At 37.8% G+C, this 18,438-nt stretch overlaps 1 protein-coding gene across 2 annotated transcripts in view; it reads right to left on the minus strand.

The window, feature by feature from the left end:
- Positions 1–18,438, minus strand: part of na (sodium leak channel non-selective protein na) — a 711,066-nt gene that overhangs the window by 608,288 nt on the left and 84,340 nt on the right. For both annotated transcript variants that reach the window (XM_067148870.2, XM_067148869.2), the window contains exon 3: positions 398–583. In XM_067148870.2, coding sequence (XP_067004971.1) covers positions 398–583 — 186 coding nt within the window. The remainder of the gene's footprint in view (positions 1–397; positions 584–18,438) is intronic.

Genomic DNA, 18,438 nt, shown 5'->3' on the forward strand with positions numbered 1-18,438 from the left:
ATTTTTTTTTTTTCTGACTCGTGTCTGCATTAGCCACAGACACAGAATTTCTAAGGAAAGTACATACACAAATTAGAAATCTGAGTATTCTGAAACCAGCAGTTAACTTAAAACACCATCTCAAGATTGACAAAACATAGACAACATAGTCAAGCTGGAAGAGAAAAATAACAGGGAAGAATGATTTACCAGGATGAGAATGGAAAAAATAAAACATACTGCAGGACAATATTATTTAAATTTTTCACATTAACTTCATTAATCTGAAAGTAAGAAGAGCCTAGGTTTGGATGATGCTGTAGACTAGCATGTTCTCTGGAGGAAATGAATGGGCAAGGTTGGATACAAGATATCACAAACTGTTCTAAATATGCAAGATTTCATATCTGTAACTTACCTTTAGTATACCACGGATGTGCATCTTGGCTATCATCTCAGCAGTGAAAAGAAAAGTAACAATAAGGTCACAACAAAATGTGACGTACTGAAGTGGTGGATGCTTCTCAAATGTCTTAGGAGTGTTGAGACTGACAGAGAGAAGACTAACAAGGGCACAGAACCTCATAAGTCGTCTAACCCATAACTGAAATAACAAAATATTATCACTTCAATATGAAAAATACATCTGGCATAAAGATCTAAACAGAAAATAGAAGAGAATAAAATAAATTTTATTGTCATTAAACAACATACAGTTGTAATTGAAAAAGTCAATCAGACAGTAAAATAATAGAATCACTTACACACCGGTACATGCAAACAAATTAATTTCTTACTCTATACCAACGCTGAAAGCTATGATCAACAAACTATTGAACCATTTTGGAGCTATTAAATGTATGAAAAGAATATGGATGAGCAGCCATTAAAACCAATTCTGACACAAAATGGTTTCAAAATTACAGTCTCTACAGTCTCTCACTTGATGGACAGTCTCCTTCAATCAATAATTTTGTAAGAACACTGAGAGAAAATGTTGGAAAATTAGAAGATTTTTTCCCATTGGTCCTTGAACTGGTCTGACAGTTCTCCAATCCATACCAACTTACTCTATCACATCCCATTATCCAGTGAATCTACATACAAACCTTCCCACTACAGACCGCCCATTACTCCAGGTTCAACTTGCCAGTTCTTTGCAGCAAACCAGAATTTTCCTCACTTGGAGTAAAATCTCTTCCTTTAAAATGTTAGTTAATCTTACAATTTAGAAAGTTTCTGAATTATGTGGTTTTATCAAACTTCATCATTACAAGTACAAGGTTGGCTGATCAGACTTTCATGCAAATACGGCAAAATAAACTATGTACAATGGTGCATAGTGACCCGGTGATGACTGAGGGTAACATTTGAACAATAAAACAATGGTAATATTGATTTCAAATCTTCATTAGGACAGTCTGAGTAAGGAGAGCAAGGTCTTCACGAAACATTTAGGTTTCCTACAGTCTGTCTTACCATATCATCATCATCATCATCATCATCATCATCATCATTATTATTATTATTATTATTATTGAAAATACGTAAAGAGCAATCCAACTCTACCAGTGATTCCTGACCAGTGCCACCAAAGGATGCAGTTCACAATGAATTCATTTTTAATGCTTCACTTGTTCCAACATTCACTTCTTTATAATTATTGTGTGCAAATTAATGTTTTTTGCTACGGGCTTTACGTCGCACCGACACAGATAGGTCTTATGGCGACGATGGGATAGGAAAGGCCTAGGAGTTGGAAGGAAGCAGCCGTGGCCTTAATTAAGGTACAGCCCCAGCATTTGCCTGGTGTGAAAATGGGAAACCACGGAAAACCATCTTCAGGGCTGCCGATAGTGGGATTCGAACCTTCTATCTCCCGAATGCAAGCTCACAGCCGCGCGCCTCTACACGCACGGCCAACTCGCCCGGTGTAAATTAATGTAACCTACTACATTGCTGAATACAATTTTTACAAGATAAATAGCATCATCTTACTTCCTGTACTATGCAATAGCCTGTCACAATTTACTTGAGGTTATGGGACCAGAATATTTGTAAAATACGATACAATAATAAATTTCTGTTGTGCATGCAAATCATGCAAGTCTCCAAGTTAAGTTTTTTCCTTTGAAGATCGTCGCATGTTGAGAAATGAATGCCAATGGTATGAAATTTCAAGTGTTGAATGAAGAGAACTGTGATACCTGAAAAATTCAGATGTGAACAGTCTGTATCTGCTTGGGGCTACATCAACAGGAATAAAACAAAGCCTGGAGTGATGGCGGACAATGCCACAACTGTACAGCCAAGGGTGGAAAATGACTTAAAAGCATAATCAGGAATCATTCTTGCTATGCACCCATCCGAAATCAAATGGGTAAACGAGTGTGAAACCTTGTGCATGGTATGGGTTGGGTTGGAAGAGATTTACCAATCTAGAAGACCAGCGTTTAAGGCACTCCTTTTAAACCAATTAATCTCATTGAAAATGCAAGAAGGCTATGATGCATATGAGCGCACCTGTCAAATTTTTTATATCGTACACAAGTTGACAGAAATGAAGGTAGAAATAAATCATGACCTATTGGCTGTTATGTTTCTACGGAGCTTGCTGGAAAATTTTGAAAACTTTCGCTGTGCCATTTCATTCCAAAATGATTTGCCGACTCCAGAGATTCTATTAATTAAAATCAGCAAGGAGCTTTATCCATGCAAAGATGCTAGTCGAAGTTTGCTGCAGAACGTGATGGTCACGGTAAGGCCACAAAAAATAATCATCAAGATGATCAAGGTCATGATGAAAAGTCAAAGGACAAATGGATAAAATACTTCAACTGTGGAAAAATATATCATAGTAAAAGAGAGTGCAGAGCACCAAAGAAAACTAGTGAATAATCTGCCAATAGTGCTGACTGCGTGTTTGTATGTTCTGAGAGACACAATGTAGACTCAGGCATTTCTAGTTAGGAATAATGCAGATTGTGATACCTGGTGTGTTGACAGTGGCTGCACAGCTCATGTTTGTAAGGACATTAATGCTTTTGCAAAACTCGAAGAGGGACGGAAACTGAACTTGGCCAGCTTGAGCCTCACTCTATGAAAGGAATCTTCGTGGGAAACAACATGGAAACCAAGGGGTATTAGGTCTGGATTCCGAACAAGGGCAAGATCGAAGTGTAAAGAGATGTCAAGTTCCTGGAGAAGTTGGCTATGCAGCCAAGTAATGAATATGGTGATTTCAAGCCAGAAGAAGCGACTTTAAATGTAATATAAGTCGTATAAGTGACTACACGAGAACAGTACAATCCAATGAATGATGATAGTTGCAGACAAGTTGTTCTTCAAAATCAATTTCAATCATTCTCAAGGACAAGGTATAAATGCCAAAATCTTAAATCAACATGACGACTTCGCAGCAGATCGTTACCAGAAAGATTTTCTTGGTGAAGCGACCTGGAAAAAGACGCAAGATTTACATCGGACAACTAGGAAAGCCCCGTATTTTGACTGTGGTGACTGATCACTGATGAATCACAACAATGAAGAGAAGACAGACTTTGCATATTTAACTGAGGCCTCTAACATGCAGGCTTCGTCCGGTGTGCAATCACATGAATGGCTGGAAGCTTTGGTAAGGGAAGTCAAGTTCATACCAAGCCAAAGATGTATGTCGAAATCAATTCATTCTACACAATACAGAAAGGGCAGACGTTTAGAGAAAAGAAAAGCTTGGATCATTGCAAAAGGATACTTCCAACGTTATGGGAAGGATTATCACAAAACTTTTGCCCCAGTTGCTCAGCTCCACTGGGTTGAATTCGTATGGCCATCACATATGCAGCACAGAACAGGATGAATATTCATTAGTAATGAAATGGCGTATGGCTTTTAGTGCCGGGAGTGTCCGAGGACAAGTTCGGCTCGCCAGTTGCAGGTCTTTTGATTTGACACCCGTAGGCGACCTGTGCGTCGTGATGAGGATGAAATGATGATGAAGTTAATTATGGTTAAAATTCCTGACCCTGCCAGGAATCAAACCCAGGACCCCTGTGACCAAAGGCCAGCATGCAAAACTATTTAGCCATGGAGCTGGACTATTCATTACTACGATGTCACTACAGCCTATCTCAATGGTGTCTTGGATGAAGATGTGTTTTTGGAGTTGACAAATGTAGTGACTGATGATGGTGATTGAAACACGAGAGAATTTACCATACAGAACTATTCTTTGAACATATCATATACCTGTTACCTTGACATACCTGATGTTTTATGGAAAGGAGGAATATACGACAACCTTAATTACAATGCGAATGCTCTGAAGATGAAAACGTAGAAACAACCAATAGGACTGTGTGAGAAAATAATGTATCGAAATATATTTATTATCGGTGGAAAACGATTAATAAAAATGTAAACAGACTCTGTGATGGGCTTAAAGCAATTGTTGAGGAATGCAAAACCAGGTTTGTACCTTTAAAGGTGGTAAGGAATGGTAAAGACCCACTTTATTATTCATTCATTCATTCATATCCTTGTCGCTGCAACCACATTTGTCTCTCCTCTGCTCGCGTTTCAAGTCAACATATTTTTTCAAATTCATCCTGTCCATCACGGAATCCAGATACTTCTTCCTCGCCCTTCCTCTTCCCTTCTTACTCAGAACTTTTCCTTCCAGCATAGTCATGAGGAATGTGTTATTTCGCAGTATGTGGCCAAGGAATTTGGTTTTCCTCTTTTCTACAGTGTTGATCAATTCCCTTGTTTCGTCTATTTCCTTAAGGACCGTATTGTTTGACTTTTTCTCTGTCCAATTAATTTTCAGTATCCTCCTCCATATCCACATTTCATTTGCTTCCAGGCGTTTTATATCCTGTTTTGCTAAGACCCATGTTTCATAATCATACAACAAAACACTTCACACAAACATTTTGGCAAATTCTTTACTAATTTTAATGTTAATGTTCCTGCTTGTCAGAAGTTGTTTCTTGTTACTGAAGGCTTGTTTAGCTAGAGCAATCCTCCTCCTAATTAGGTGCACCTGTTGTCCAGAGTGCTAATGCTTCCCAAGTAGCAAAATTGACTTACTTGTTCTACAGTTTCATCACATACCTTAATGTTTATTGGTATTTCCTCAGTTGATTTCTTGACAACTAATACTTTTGTTTTCAAGGTGTTCAGTTTTAATTTTGTTTCTGGTAGTGTTGATGTTAAAACCCGTAGCATTTTACTTATTTCCCTCTCTGAATCTGCAATTAATGCAATGTCAGTGGCAAACCTTATACAGTGGATTTGTTGTCCATTAATTTTAATTCTTTTGGTTTTTTGCTTAAGTTTTGATATGGCCTCCTCAATGAACATGTTGAATAAAAATGGAGATAGCGCACAACCTTGTCTCACTCCTCTTCTAATGGATGCTGTCTTAACATTACCATTGATTTCTATTATTGTGCTTTGATTTTTGTACAGGAGTAAAATGAGTCTTCTGTCCCTCCAGTCCAGTCCTATATTCTTCATGTTCCAGAGTTGTTCCCAGTTTACTTTGTCACGGGCTTTCTCTATATCCACAAATGAAATGTATGTTTTCCTGTTAACACTCAGTCTTCTTTCTAGAATAGTTCTTAATGCTAGAAGAGCTTCTTTTGTCCCCTTCCCCGTTGTAAAACCAAACTGATCTTGCGATGTATATTGTTCAATTTTCTTTTTAATCCTGTTCTTAATTACATTAAGCAGTATTTTGGATGCATGCGATAGCAATGTTAGTGTTCTACAGTTGGAACGGTCAGTAGCATTTCCTATCTTTGGTAAAGTAACTGTCCTACTTTTAGTAAAGTCTCCAGGAATTTTGCCACTGTAATAGCATCTTTCAATGATATTATACAGTTGTTGTTTCATTCTTTCTCCTATTCCCTTGAGAAGTTCTGCTGGTATGTCATCTGGTCCAGTTGCTTTCTAGTCCTTTAGTTGTTTATTTATTATAACAGAGAAATAAAGAGACTAAGAAGGGGCTGCAGATTGGAAAGAAATAGAGTTAGAAATGGCTGTGGAAGTAAGGGGAAATAAATTGAAGGAACTTAATAGGAAATTGAATCTAGCAAAGACGTCAGCTAAGGATGACGTGGGGGCCGATGACTTAGACGTTAGGCCCCTCTAAACAACAAGCACCATAATCATCAAGCATCAAGCAAGGATAACACGATGGCAAGCATAATTGGCAGTCATACAAATTTTAGTGAAAAATGGAAGGGTATGCAGAGGTACTTTAAGGTAGAAACAGGTTCCAAGAAGGACATTCCAGGAATCATTAATGAACAAGAGGAGTGTGTATGTGAGGATCTTCAAAAGGCAGAAGTATTCAGTCAGCAGTATGTAAAGATTGTTGGTTAGAAGGATAATGTCCAGATAGAGGAGGTGACTAATGCCAAAGAGTATTAAAATTTACCTATGATAACAATGACATTTACAATAAGATACAAAAGTTGAAAACTAGAAAAGCAGCTGGAATTGATAAGATTTCTGGGGATACACAGTACTAAAGACAATGGGTTGGGATATAGTACCATATCTGAAGTACTTATTTGATTATTGTTTGCATGAAGGAGCTATACCAAATGAATGGACAGTTGCTATAATAGTCCCTGTGTACAAAGGAAAGGGTGATATCGACATAAAGCTGAAAATTACAGGCCAGTCAGTTGACATGCATTACATGTAGGCTTTGGGAAAGCATCCTTTCTGATTATATTAGACATGTTTACAAAATTAATAACTGGTTCGATAGAAAGCAGTTCGGTTTTAGGAAAGATTAATCCACTGAAGCTCAATTTATAGGATTCCAGCAATATATAGCAGATATCTTGGATTCAGAAGGTCAAATGGACTGTATCGAGATTGACCTGTCTAAGGCATTTGATAGGGTAGATCATGGGAGACTACTGGCAAAAATGAGTGCAATTGGACAAGACAAAAGAATGACTGAATGAGTTGCTATATTTCCAGAAAATATTTTTTTTGCTAGGGGCTTTACGTCGCACCGACACAGATGGGTCTTATGGCGACGATGGGATAGGAAAGGCCTAGGAGTTGGAAGGAAGCGGCCATGGCCTTTATTAAGGTGCAGCCCCAGCATTTGCCTGGTGTGAAAATGGGAAACCACGGAAAACCATCTTCAGGGCTGCTGATAGTGGGATTCGAACCTACTATCTCCCGGATGCAAGCTCACAGCCGCACGCCTCTACGCGCACGGCCAACTCGCCCGGTATTTCCAGAAAATAGACCTCAGAGAATTAGAGTGCGCGAGGCTGTATCTGACCCTGTAATAATTAAGAGGGGGATTCCTCAAGGCAGTATTATTGGACCTTTATGTTTTCTTTTATATATAAATGATATGAGTAAAGAAGTGGAATCAGAGATAAGGCATTTGCAGATTACATTATTCTGTATAGAGTAATAAATAAGTTACAAGATTGTGAGCAACTTCAAAATGACCTTGATAATGTTGTGAGAAGGATAGCAGGCAATGGTATAGTGATAAAAGTCAGATTGTGAGTTTCACAAATAGGAAAAGTCCTCTCAGTTTTAATTACTGCATTGATGGGATGAAAGTTCCATATGGGGATGACTGTAAGTACCTATGTCTTAATATAAGGAAAGATCTTCATTGGGATAATCACATAAATGGGACTGTAAATAAAGGGTACATATCTCTGCACATGGTTATGAGGGCGTTTAGGGGTGATGCAAGTGTAATGGACTAGTATAACTTGGAAACAATTTTCTAAACTCATGAGTAAATAGTGAAAATATCGAGCTCGATTAGAAGGAATTAAAGCAACGGGAAACTAGCTCACTCCTCATTTCCCTAGTATGCCTCTTCAGTGACGCCTAGACTGTCTATGATAGCCTTTGGTGGAACTGTGGAGGATCAGACCAGCCTTCGGGCTGAATACCCAACATACATTTTTGTTATTATTATTATTATTATTATTATTATTATTATTATTATTATTATTATTATTATTCATACACTTCTCCACAGGAAATATGGGTAGTAATGGGACACGGGATGCACCAAGTGCCTTACATAATTAAAGTATTTACACATTATAATACAAACGTTGATGTACAGGTATATACAAAACTGTAGATCACGGGATCTTCATTCTTGCGAGAGGAACGATCGCACAATGTTGCATGTTGACAGGAGGACAGAATGTTGCATAATTTTGTAGATGTTTGGTGGAAGAGCCAGTTCTCGCAGACTCTTGTGAAATGTATGTGGAATGAGGCCGTTGACTGACAGAATCACAGGAACTATTTGTACCAGTTTCATCTTCCAGATCCTCTTTATCTCTTCTGCAAGTTCTTTGAACTTGGAGATTTTTTCACTGTACTTCCTGTCAATGTTGGTGTCATTGGGGATAGCGATGTCAATAATGAAAGTCGTCCCAGTTTTCTTGTTTACCAGTTATGGGTGACTGTTTTGTCTGTCACTACAGCAGTTTGTCGGAGAGTACGCTGGTGTCTTTGATGATGTATTTTTGTAATTGTTTGTAGCTATTACTTGGTCTTGTATAGCAACTGCAAATCCCTCCGTCTCCCCAAATAAGCGCCCACTTTGTAACCACACGACGCATTCTTGTTTGTTTTTAATTATTATTATTATTATTATTATTATTATTATTATTATTATTATTATTATTATTATTATTATTATTATTATTATTATTATTATTATTATTATTACTTGGGAGGTGTGGCTATGGAGTTGTTTACATTTATTATTATTAATATTATTATTATTATTATTTTATTATTTACACAGTTATATACAGACTTTATTTGGTATAAATTGTGGTCATATCATTTATTATTTGAGTGTTGTAGTATCAGTGTTGTGTACAAAACATGTGAGGTTATGTCACAGACGTCTGCTGTATGTACAGTATATTAATATGACTTTATTTAATGTAAGAACATGTAATTAATAGTAGGTATATAATTTATTATTACCTGTACATATGATTATAAATCCAACATAATGTTGTGCAACATAGGGTAATAGTCTAGAACAATGCACCTTTCTCACTAGAGGTTTATAGAATGTTCGATCCATTTGTACATAGGTTATTGGAGACTCGAGAAGACTTGAGAAAACATGTTGTGTCATACTTTTCTAGAAGCCTGGCCAGGCAAGGTATATAAAGAGATGGTGTAGAATTGTTAGTGAGACTTGTTAGTGAAAGTCGTTAGTCGAGTGTGTGAACTCATGTTGTGATTTTATTGTGTTGGTAGTTGGTTGACATGCTAATATAGCAGTCTTCTTCTTATAATTATTATTCTTTGCTCAAGATAGATGTTCGTTAGAGTGTACACAATTGACAGCATCTCGTGTGTGCGTCTTTGTAGTTACAACAGAGGGTTGTAGTAAGGATGTAAAGGAGCGGTCATACAAGTCTCTGGTAAGACCCCAAATAGAGTATGTTTCCAGTGTATGGGACCCTTGCCAAGATTACTTGATTCAAATACTGGAAACAATCCAAAGGAAAGCAGCTCAATTTGTTCTAGGTGATTTCCAACAAAAGAGTAGAGTTACAAAAATGTTGCAAAGTTTAGGCTGGGAAGACTTGGGAGAAAGAAGAAGAGCTGCTCGACTAAGTGGTATGTTATAATACCAATATAGTTTGTCCGTTATTGGACATTATACATTTTCCAGCTAACTCCTTCCTGGTTGCCAGCATTTTGCTCCAGCGTGCTAAATTGGGCTCATCAGTTGGTAAATAGCAAACCTACCAAGACACATGGCAAGTGCATATCGTGGAGACCACTGCGTAGGCTACTTGAAGCCACCCGCAGTGCCAATGCACTATGAGAGACTTTGTCTCATTTCTAAAAATTTATGCCTACCTGGCCATCAGATGATACAGCTGTAGATTCCCATAGGGAACCTGAAATATTTGTCCCGAATGAGTAAATATATAATACCAATATAGTTGGTCCGTTATTGGACATTATAAATTTTCCACCTAACTCATTCCTGGTTGCCAACGTTTTGCCCCAGTGTGCTAAACTGGGCTCATCAGTTGGTAAATAGAACACCTACCAAGGCAGATGGCCAGTGCAGTTATGTATAGTTGTTGCTAGCAACTGCATATCACAAGTTCAATTTCATAACAAGTTATCCTTCAAGTCTTTTAACTCGTTACCAATCTCAAATACAACACCTTCATATGTCTTCATATGTGAACGCGGCATAACAGGATTGTACTAGACCTGCTTATGAACTTCAACTGGATTTGTTTTGGCACGAAATAGTGGTGTTCCTTTTACTCTTTTGACTGTGATCATTGTGTTATGAACATCAATCTGGAATTGCTCCGGCACAAAATAGTGTTAATTTTTTGTCTGTGATCATTGTGTTAGTTGTTTTCAGATCTTTATGACTTAATTTTTGCACTGCTTTGCTAATTGGCTGTTGATGACACTTCAAATGTGTTGAAACCGGTCCCAAATGAACATGTTGTAACTTATTTGGTTCAGCTTTAAAACGGAGTATTGAAAGGTGGATCCCTCCTTCTATTTAATAATGTATATTTCTCTATTCAATACGGAACAAACATAAAAAAATTTTAACTCTAAATTGACACAGTGCATCTGTGAGGATGGGGCCCTGCCTATGAACAATTCTAATGATGAAGACGGCAATTCGAATTATCGGAATTACCAATGAAGGTTAAAATCCCTGACACGAATGGAATTGAATCGGAGACCCCCAGGACCAAGGACCAGCACACTAATCATTTAGTCATGCAGCCGGACAGGAGATGGATGAGGGGAATGGATTATAATGACAATGACACTTTCGTCTTATGGCCACACGGAGAAGATAAACTGCTTGAGTTTCTCCTGAATCTCAACATCATTCATGAAAAAAAAAAAATTTAATAAAAGAAGAAAGAAATCCAGTTCACAGTGGAGGATGCTTGAGCATGCTTGTGAAGACAGAAGGATACCATCTAGGCAAAACAGTGTTAAAGAAACCTACATATACTGACTGCTATCACAGTAACAACTGCAACCATGACCCTAAATAGAAACGGGTGATGATGAGGATGTCATCTGATCAAGCCAAGAAATTGTGTCAACCAAACCTGTACCATGGCTTTACAAGCTAGTGGATGTAGTAAAGTAGAAATCAGAAAGGCTGTGGAGCTGCCTCCACAATCTGAGGAGAAACAGGAAGAGACATGTGAGAGAAAGGCATTCCTTCCATACATCTCGGTGATTATAGGCTGAACTGCCAGCGTTTTAAATCACATCAAGACCATCATCACATCAACAAAAATATTCCCACAGTTACACTCAGCTAAGGACCCTCAGGACCCTCTCTTCAATGCAGGTGTGTACCATATTCCCTGTTCATGCAGGAAAGTGTGGGATCTTACATGTGATAAATATCATTTTTGATCCGTATTGATGATATTTGATTGGAATAATAACAATAAGTTAAGTTATTAATTTGACCATCTAATCAATACAATAAGTCTTGTCTTTGTTGATTTACAATGACATTTTAACTAAAATGGTACATGTTTTGCCTTGTATATAAGCATCATCAGCCATTGCCTTAACCTTGAAATAAAATCAGGCACCTGATTTACATATAAATAAAATAAAACTAATTTTTAAAAAGCCTTGGAGAGACTTGAACTAAAATTAACGTATAGTAAAAGACTTGTACAATGTTGGTTTTAAAGATATTGCAATGAGTGAGGAGTTTACAATTGGTGAAAGTATTTGCAATATTCACATTAGAAGGCTACTGTTATAATTAAAATGAACAAAGCAACAGTCTGTTATAAATAAGTGGTAAGACTGCTATAAAATTATGTTCACCAGCCAGCAGTTACAATTAGAAAATGACGAAAATGACGATCAAAATCGTATTTATTAAAAAAAATGTTGAATAAAATAATGTCGAAGGATGGTCAAGTGACCAGTAATTATTTGTTTACATGAGATAAAAGTCGAAAGTCAATGGCATATGGTGAAGTTGTGGTTCACTTTGATGAAAAAATACGAAGTTATAGTTGAAGGTTGATGAACGATGTTTAAATTGGACCTCTATGAACCATCTCAATTTGATGCGATGCTAAAACGTTGTTAAGAATATGGGTTTATTGACATTCTAGTCAAAAGGCAATGTGACAGTTGAATCTGTAAAAGGAAACCAGAAACATGGTGTTAATTGTGTGAAATAATCATAATAAAATGTTTAAGTGGAAATCGTGTATACTTACCATTCGACGATGGTGAGGGTAACTTGTTACGTTGAGCTAAAAGTCATTGACAACTGTCGACTTCTTACTACGAGTGTTATAGCTGTAGGTTTGTGTTGGAGGGGGATCTGTTTGTGAAGGCGTGACTATGGGCTTGTTTGTAGTACTTGGAGGGGAGCTGCTATTGGTGGGAGAGAAAGAGGAAAGTGTACTGCTGCGCGTATTGTAATGGTGAGATGCCGTTGGAGGGAGCGATATTAGAGTGGGTGTGGCTATGGGTCTATTGGTTGCATTGAATTAGAGGTACTGGCGGCGAGGGGAAGGAAGGGAAGTGTATTAGTTGTAGAGGAGGTGGGAGTGCTTATTAATTTGAGGTTGGAAATTTTTAAGAATATATTGGTGAGGGGAATAGATTCTTGTAATAGAAATACAATCTGTTCGTACAAGGGGCTTTTTTTTTAATCAATAATGTCATTTAAGTTCTTATCTTTGTTAAAATGCTGGTCGAGGAAAATGAATAAATTTTCGTATTCTGTCATTACTTTTTTCGACTCTTTTGAGGATATGAAGGTCTTGTTCTATTGTAGTGAATTTATATCCTGTGTCCCTCATGTTGTTGGCCATTGCGGAGAATTACATTGCACAATGCATTACAATGCACAAAGTTCCCCTTTTGGAGGCCAGATGAAGCCTTTGTGCAGGAAATGGCACATAAATTCATCCGAAGTTGGCAGTCAATGGCTACGAAGGCGAAAGAAGGAACCTTGTAAACACCTCAACGGCGGAGTAGGCAGAGGAACTGCGAACCACAAACTGCTGCCTTGCAGATAGGGAGTGGACCCCAAAGGCTGACAGAAAACGGGCTGGCATGACAGCTAAGAGGGCAGCCCCCTCATCATGCTAGCTTCTGTAGGGCTAATAACCCACGTGGAGCGAAATTAACTATTCAGAGAAACATGAGAGTAGCCGGACGGATAACAAGGGAACAACCTGGCGTGAAAAGGTATATGAGAATTGGTACTTGGAATGTGACCTCTCTGTCAGGGAAGGAGGTAGAAATAGTCGAAGAAATGGAAAAGTACAAGCTTGCCATACTTGGAGTCAGTGAAACCAAGAGAAAAGGTAATGGCCAAATAAATTTGGATAAGGGATATGTAATGAGATACTCAGGAGTCAGCAGGAATGAACAGGCAAAAGAAGGTGTGGCCATCATTCTGTCCGAAGCAGTGGAAAACAAAGTGACAGGATGGGAACCTATTAACTCCAGACTTATCACAGTGGATGTGGAACTAGAAGAAAGTATTATGCTAGTGCAGATTTATACCCCCACTGAAGATATGCAAGAAGTAGATAGGGAGCAATTTTATGTTCAAATGCAAAAAGCTATAGACAAAGCCAGGGAAGGAAGTAGACATGTTATTGTGATGGGGGACTGGAATGCTAGGATCGTAAATAGGTTACATCGAGGACGTGGATGTATGGGCCAACATGGAGCAGAACGAACCATCAATACCAATCTTGATTAATTAATTTCATTATGTTCCGTATTGATATCTACCATATATCATAGAAAGAAAAGAAAGATCCACCTGATCAATACTTATTTATTAAATTTCTTAATAACAGAACCGGTTTCACAAAGTCATCTTCAGCTGTCTTATACATTTACATTAGATTACATATTCTTAAGTGTTGTGCCTTGCTAATTGAAAAAAAAATTGTATTTGACTGACATTAAGTAGTCATGTTTCAGAGTGGTTAGTCCAATGTTTATATGTTTAAGTTTGTTTGAAGACTTAGTACACATATTAAAATAATAACTATTTAAACACATTAAAAAGATCACAATACATGATAAAACACTTTGCTATGCACATATATACTATTACCGCCCAAGTTTTACGGGTAAAACAAGTTCTTAAAATAACTTTGTCATTTTTCGTTATTATAATTCGTCAGGCATAAAAAGATAATATGCTTGAGTTCAGCTGTATTATGTTCTTGTAATATTTTGTATTAGTCTTTATACCTTGTCAAATGAAAGAATATGTGTCAGAAACTGAATTGACATTTTTCAAAGTGAACAGTATTACGTTCATAATGATGGTATATCAGGTAACCTGAAACCTGTGTTAGACGACCTATTAAGTATAAACTATATAAAGTACATTTAAAAAAAACACAAGGTAAAAGTACACTTCAAGATGCAAATGTCTAGTTATAATTCAAGTGAAGGGTATAAACATTCATGTAGGTTTATGTTGAGTTCGTATGGGGCACTTGTATCATTATGTATACAAGCTGAGTTCGTGTTTTATCATGTATTGTGATCTTTTTAATGTGTTTAAAAAGTTATTATTTTAATATGTGTACTAAGTCTTCAAGCAAACTTAAACATATAAACATTGGACTAACCACTCTGGAACATGAATACTTAATGTCAGTCAAATACAAACATTTTTTTCAATTAGCAAGGCACAACACTTAAGAATATGTAATCTAATGTAAATGTATAAGACAGCTGAAGATGACTTTGTGAGGATTCGAAACTGGTTCTGTTATTAAGAAATTTAATAAATAAGTATTGATCAGGTGGATCTTTCTTTTCTTTCTATGATATATCAATACCAATGGTGAAAGAATGCTGGAATTCTGTACTGATAATGAGCTAAGGATTGGCAACACCTTCTTCCCCGATAAAAGTATCCATAAAATAACTTTTGAGGCAGTAGGCCGAGGAGCAAAGAGTTGCACTGACTACTTTTGTTACACTAAGAACGTAACTTATGCAGCACTAGATGTAAGGATCTTCCGCAGTGCAGAAATGAGTACAGAACATCGGCTTCTGGTTATGAAAACAAGTTCAAGGCTACACCCACACCCTCTCATCTTCGATTTGAGAAAATAAGAATTTCTGCATTTAGAGAGGAAGAGGTAAGGCAGAATTATGTTCAGAAGTTGGGGGAAATACTTCAGCAAACAGAAAGAGAAGAAACTGAGAGAGGTTGGAACTTAGAAGAGAGATGGAGTGAATTTAAGACGAATATTATCAAAGTAGCAGAAGAGGTCTGTGGGAAAACTACAGTAAACACACAAAGGAAACGAACAAAGTGGTGGACTGAGGAAGTCAAGGAAGTTGTAAGGAGGAAAAAGGTAGCTTGGAAGGAGTACATGAGAACAAGAAGGGTAGAGGACTGGAGGAACTATGCTGAAGCACATAATGAAGCAAAGTGGCAAGTACAAGAGGCAAAAGAAAGGAACTGGCAGGAATTTGGTGAGGAAATGTAATCAGAATACAGAAATGATCAGAAGAAGTTCTGGAAAATACTAAGATCCCTCCAAGGCAAAACTGGAAAGAGAATCAGGAACATTAAAGACAGGAACCAGAAGATTCAAATGAGGCCACGGGACATCCTTGATACATGGAGCACATACTATGAGGATGTGTTCCGCGCAGACCAGAATTTACAAGACGATGCCGGTAACGGTGCAGAAGAAGAACTAGAAGAAGGGGAGACAGTTATGCAGAGTGAAGTAAGAGAGGCTATCACTGAAATGAAGGATGGCAAGGCAGCTGGTTGGGATGGAATTGATGAAGTATGGAGGAGAGGCTGTGGTGAAATGGATGACAAGGATATGCCAACAAGCATGGAGCATTCAGAAGATTCCAAAGGATTGGGAGAAGAACATTATTGTTCCTATCCATAAGAAGGGCAGCACTCTGGACTGTGCAAACTATCGAGCAATTTGTCTTTCCAGTGTGGCCGGAAAGATATACTCTCGCATATTGGAGAAGAGGCTGAAACAAGAAGTAGAGGAAAAGTTGGAAGAAGAACAGTGTGCTTTCAGGCCAAGTCGACAAACACACGACCATATACACACACTAAGAACTGTTATAGAGAAACGACTTAGTTGAGGGAAGGATGTTCTAGCTGCATTTGTCGACCTAAAGGCCACATTGGACTCGGTCCCCTGGGAACAGCTTTGGGCAGCACTTGAAGACGAAAAGGTAACCAAGACTCTCTTATGCCGCATTAGGAGCATGTACAATAGAGTCCAAAAAGGGGTGAGAATAGCTGGTGAATGCTCTAGGGAATTTGAAATGGTGAAGGGAGTAAAGCAGCGTGACAGCTTGAGTCCTCTTCTCTTTATGATCTTCATGAACCAAGTCATTAAGCAGTGTAAAAGAAGAACTAAAAGAATTAAGGTTGGCAACTGGAACATGAGACCAATATATGTCCAATCCCTGGTCTATGCAGATGACATTCTAATTTTGGCTGGGAAAGAGGAGGATCTCCAACAAGCTCTTACTGAATGAGCTTATGCCTTCCAGGACAGTGGGATGGAAGTGAATGCGAGCAAAACCAAGGTCATGCAGTTCACCAAAGGAGAAAAAGTACAGCTTCAAATAAGGCGGAACAATGAGGATATTGAACAAGTAGAACAAATTGAGTATCTGGGCACCATTTTCAGAGAGGACAGAAAATTAGAGGCACAAATAAACAACAGAATTAGAAAAGCTAATCAAGTTTACTATGGTATAAACAACACAATCATAGGGAAGAAAGAAATTATTAGAAACACAAAAATGCGGGTATATCATGCTGTGTACCTGCCAACCCTCCTGCACAGTGCAGAGAGTTGGACAGTGCATAAAAAACTGGAGAGCCGTCTGCTTGCCGCTGAGATGAGATATTTATGGAAAGTTGCCAGGAAAACTCGAGACCATATTAGAAACACCACAGTAAGAGATGAGCTTCAGCAGGAGCCAATAATAGATGTCATTGAGAGGAGAGGATTGGGCTGGATTGGTCACCTGCAAAGAATGGAAGATGAAAGGAAAGCGAAGCACGTGTGGCGAGCCAGACCAACAGGAAGAACATAAGGTAGGCCACGGATCGAATGGGAAGAGTACATCTTGGGACTGATCAGGAAGCGAGGGATGACCCTGGGTGAGGTTCAGAGAATAGTGCATGACAGAAGAAACTTTAGTAAATGGCTGAAATGTCCCGATGCTTAACGGCACAAAGGGAAAGAAGAAAAAGAAGAAGTAAACAAATAATTACAGATCACTTGACCATCCTTCGACATTATTTTATTCAACATTATTTTTTTAATAAATACGATTTTGATCGTTTTTCTAACTGTAATCGCTGGTCGGTCAACATAATTTTATTGCAATCTTACCACTTATTTATAACAGACTGTTGCTTTGTTGATTTTAATTATAATAGTAGCCTTCTAATGTGAATATTGCAAATACTTTCACCAACTGTAAACTCCTCACTCATTGCAATATCTTTAAAACCAACATTGTACAAGTCTTTTACTGTATGTTAATTTTAGTTCAAGTCTCTCCAAGGCTTTTTAAAAATTAGCTTTATTTTATTTATATGTAAATCAGGTGCCTGATTTTATTTCAAGGTTAAGGCAATGGCTGATGATGCCTATATACAAGGCAAAACATGTACCATTTTAGTTAACATGTCAATGTAAATCAACAAAGACAAGACTTATTGTATGATTAAGTGGTCAAATTAATAAATGAACTTATTGTTATTATTCCAATCAAGTTTGGGATCACCAAATGCATCATTAATACCAGGTTGAAAGGACATAAGTGTCACTGTTATCTCATCCAGCTGGAAAAATCTGCATAGCCAGTGCATGCTCTCTCTTTTCTTGATCATGAAATTAAATTCAAGGAAACCATGGTTCTGAATACCAACCGTCAGTATCATTCTTGTCTCTACCTAAAAAGCTGTGGATATAATGAAGCATGACAATGGCCTGCAGATTACAACAGTTTGGTGACCATTGCTAGCTGCCAGACAACAGAAGATCAAACAAACAAGGACACACTGTGCTGGTCTTACAAACATCAATCCAAGAGAGAGGATAGACGATAGCTGCGCTATCACCTAGCCTTCTCAATGCTATAAAAGTACGGGCATCCACCAGCCTGTGTCATCTCGTCTTGACAAGGACTACAGTAGTGTAGTTAAAACAATGACCCATTTAAAATGTCTATGCAGCCTAATATCCCTGAAAATCATTGAAACTTGTCAGTTGATATCACCCATGAAAACTTGCACTAGTATAACTTCAAACTCAGTTTGAATAATCACCAAGCCAAATCAGTCTCACCAATTGTGAATCTCAGACAGGGGAGAAGTGT

This window comes from Anabrus simplex, chromosome 1 (assembly GCF_040414725.1).
Source record: "Anabrus simplex isolate iqAnaSimp1 chromosome 1, ASM4041472v1, whole genome shotgun sequence".
Lineage (NCBI taxonomy): Eukaryota > Metazoa > Arthropoda > Insecta > Orthoptera > Tettigoniidae > Anabrus > Anabrus simplex.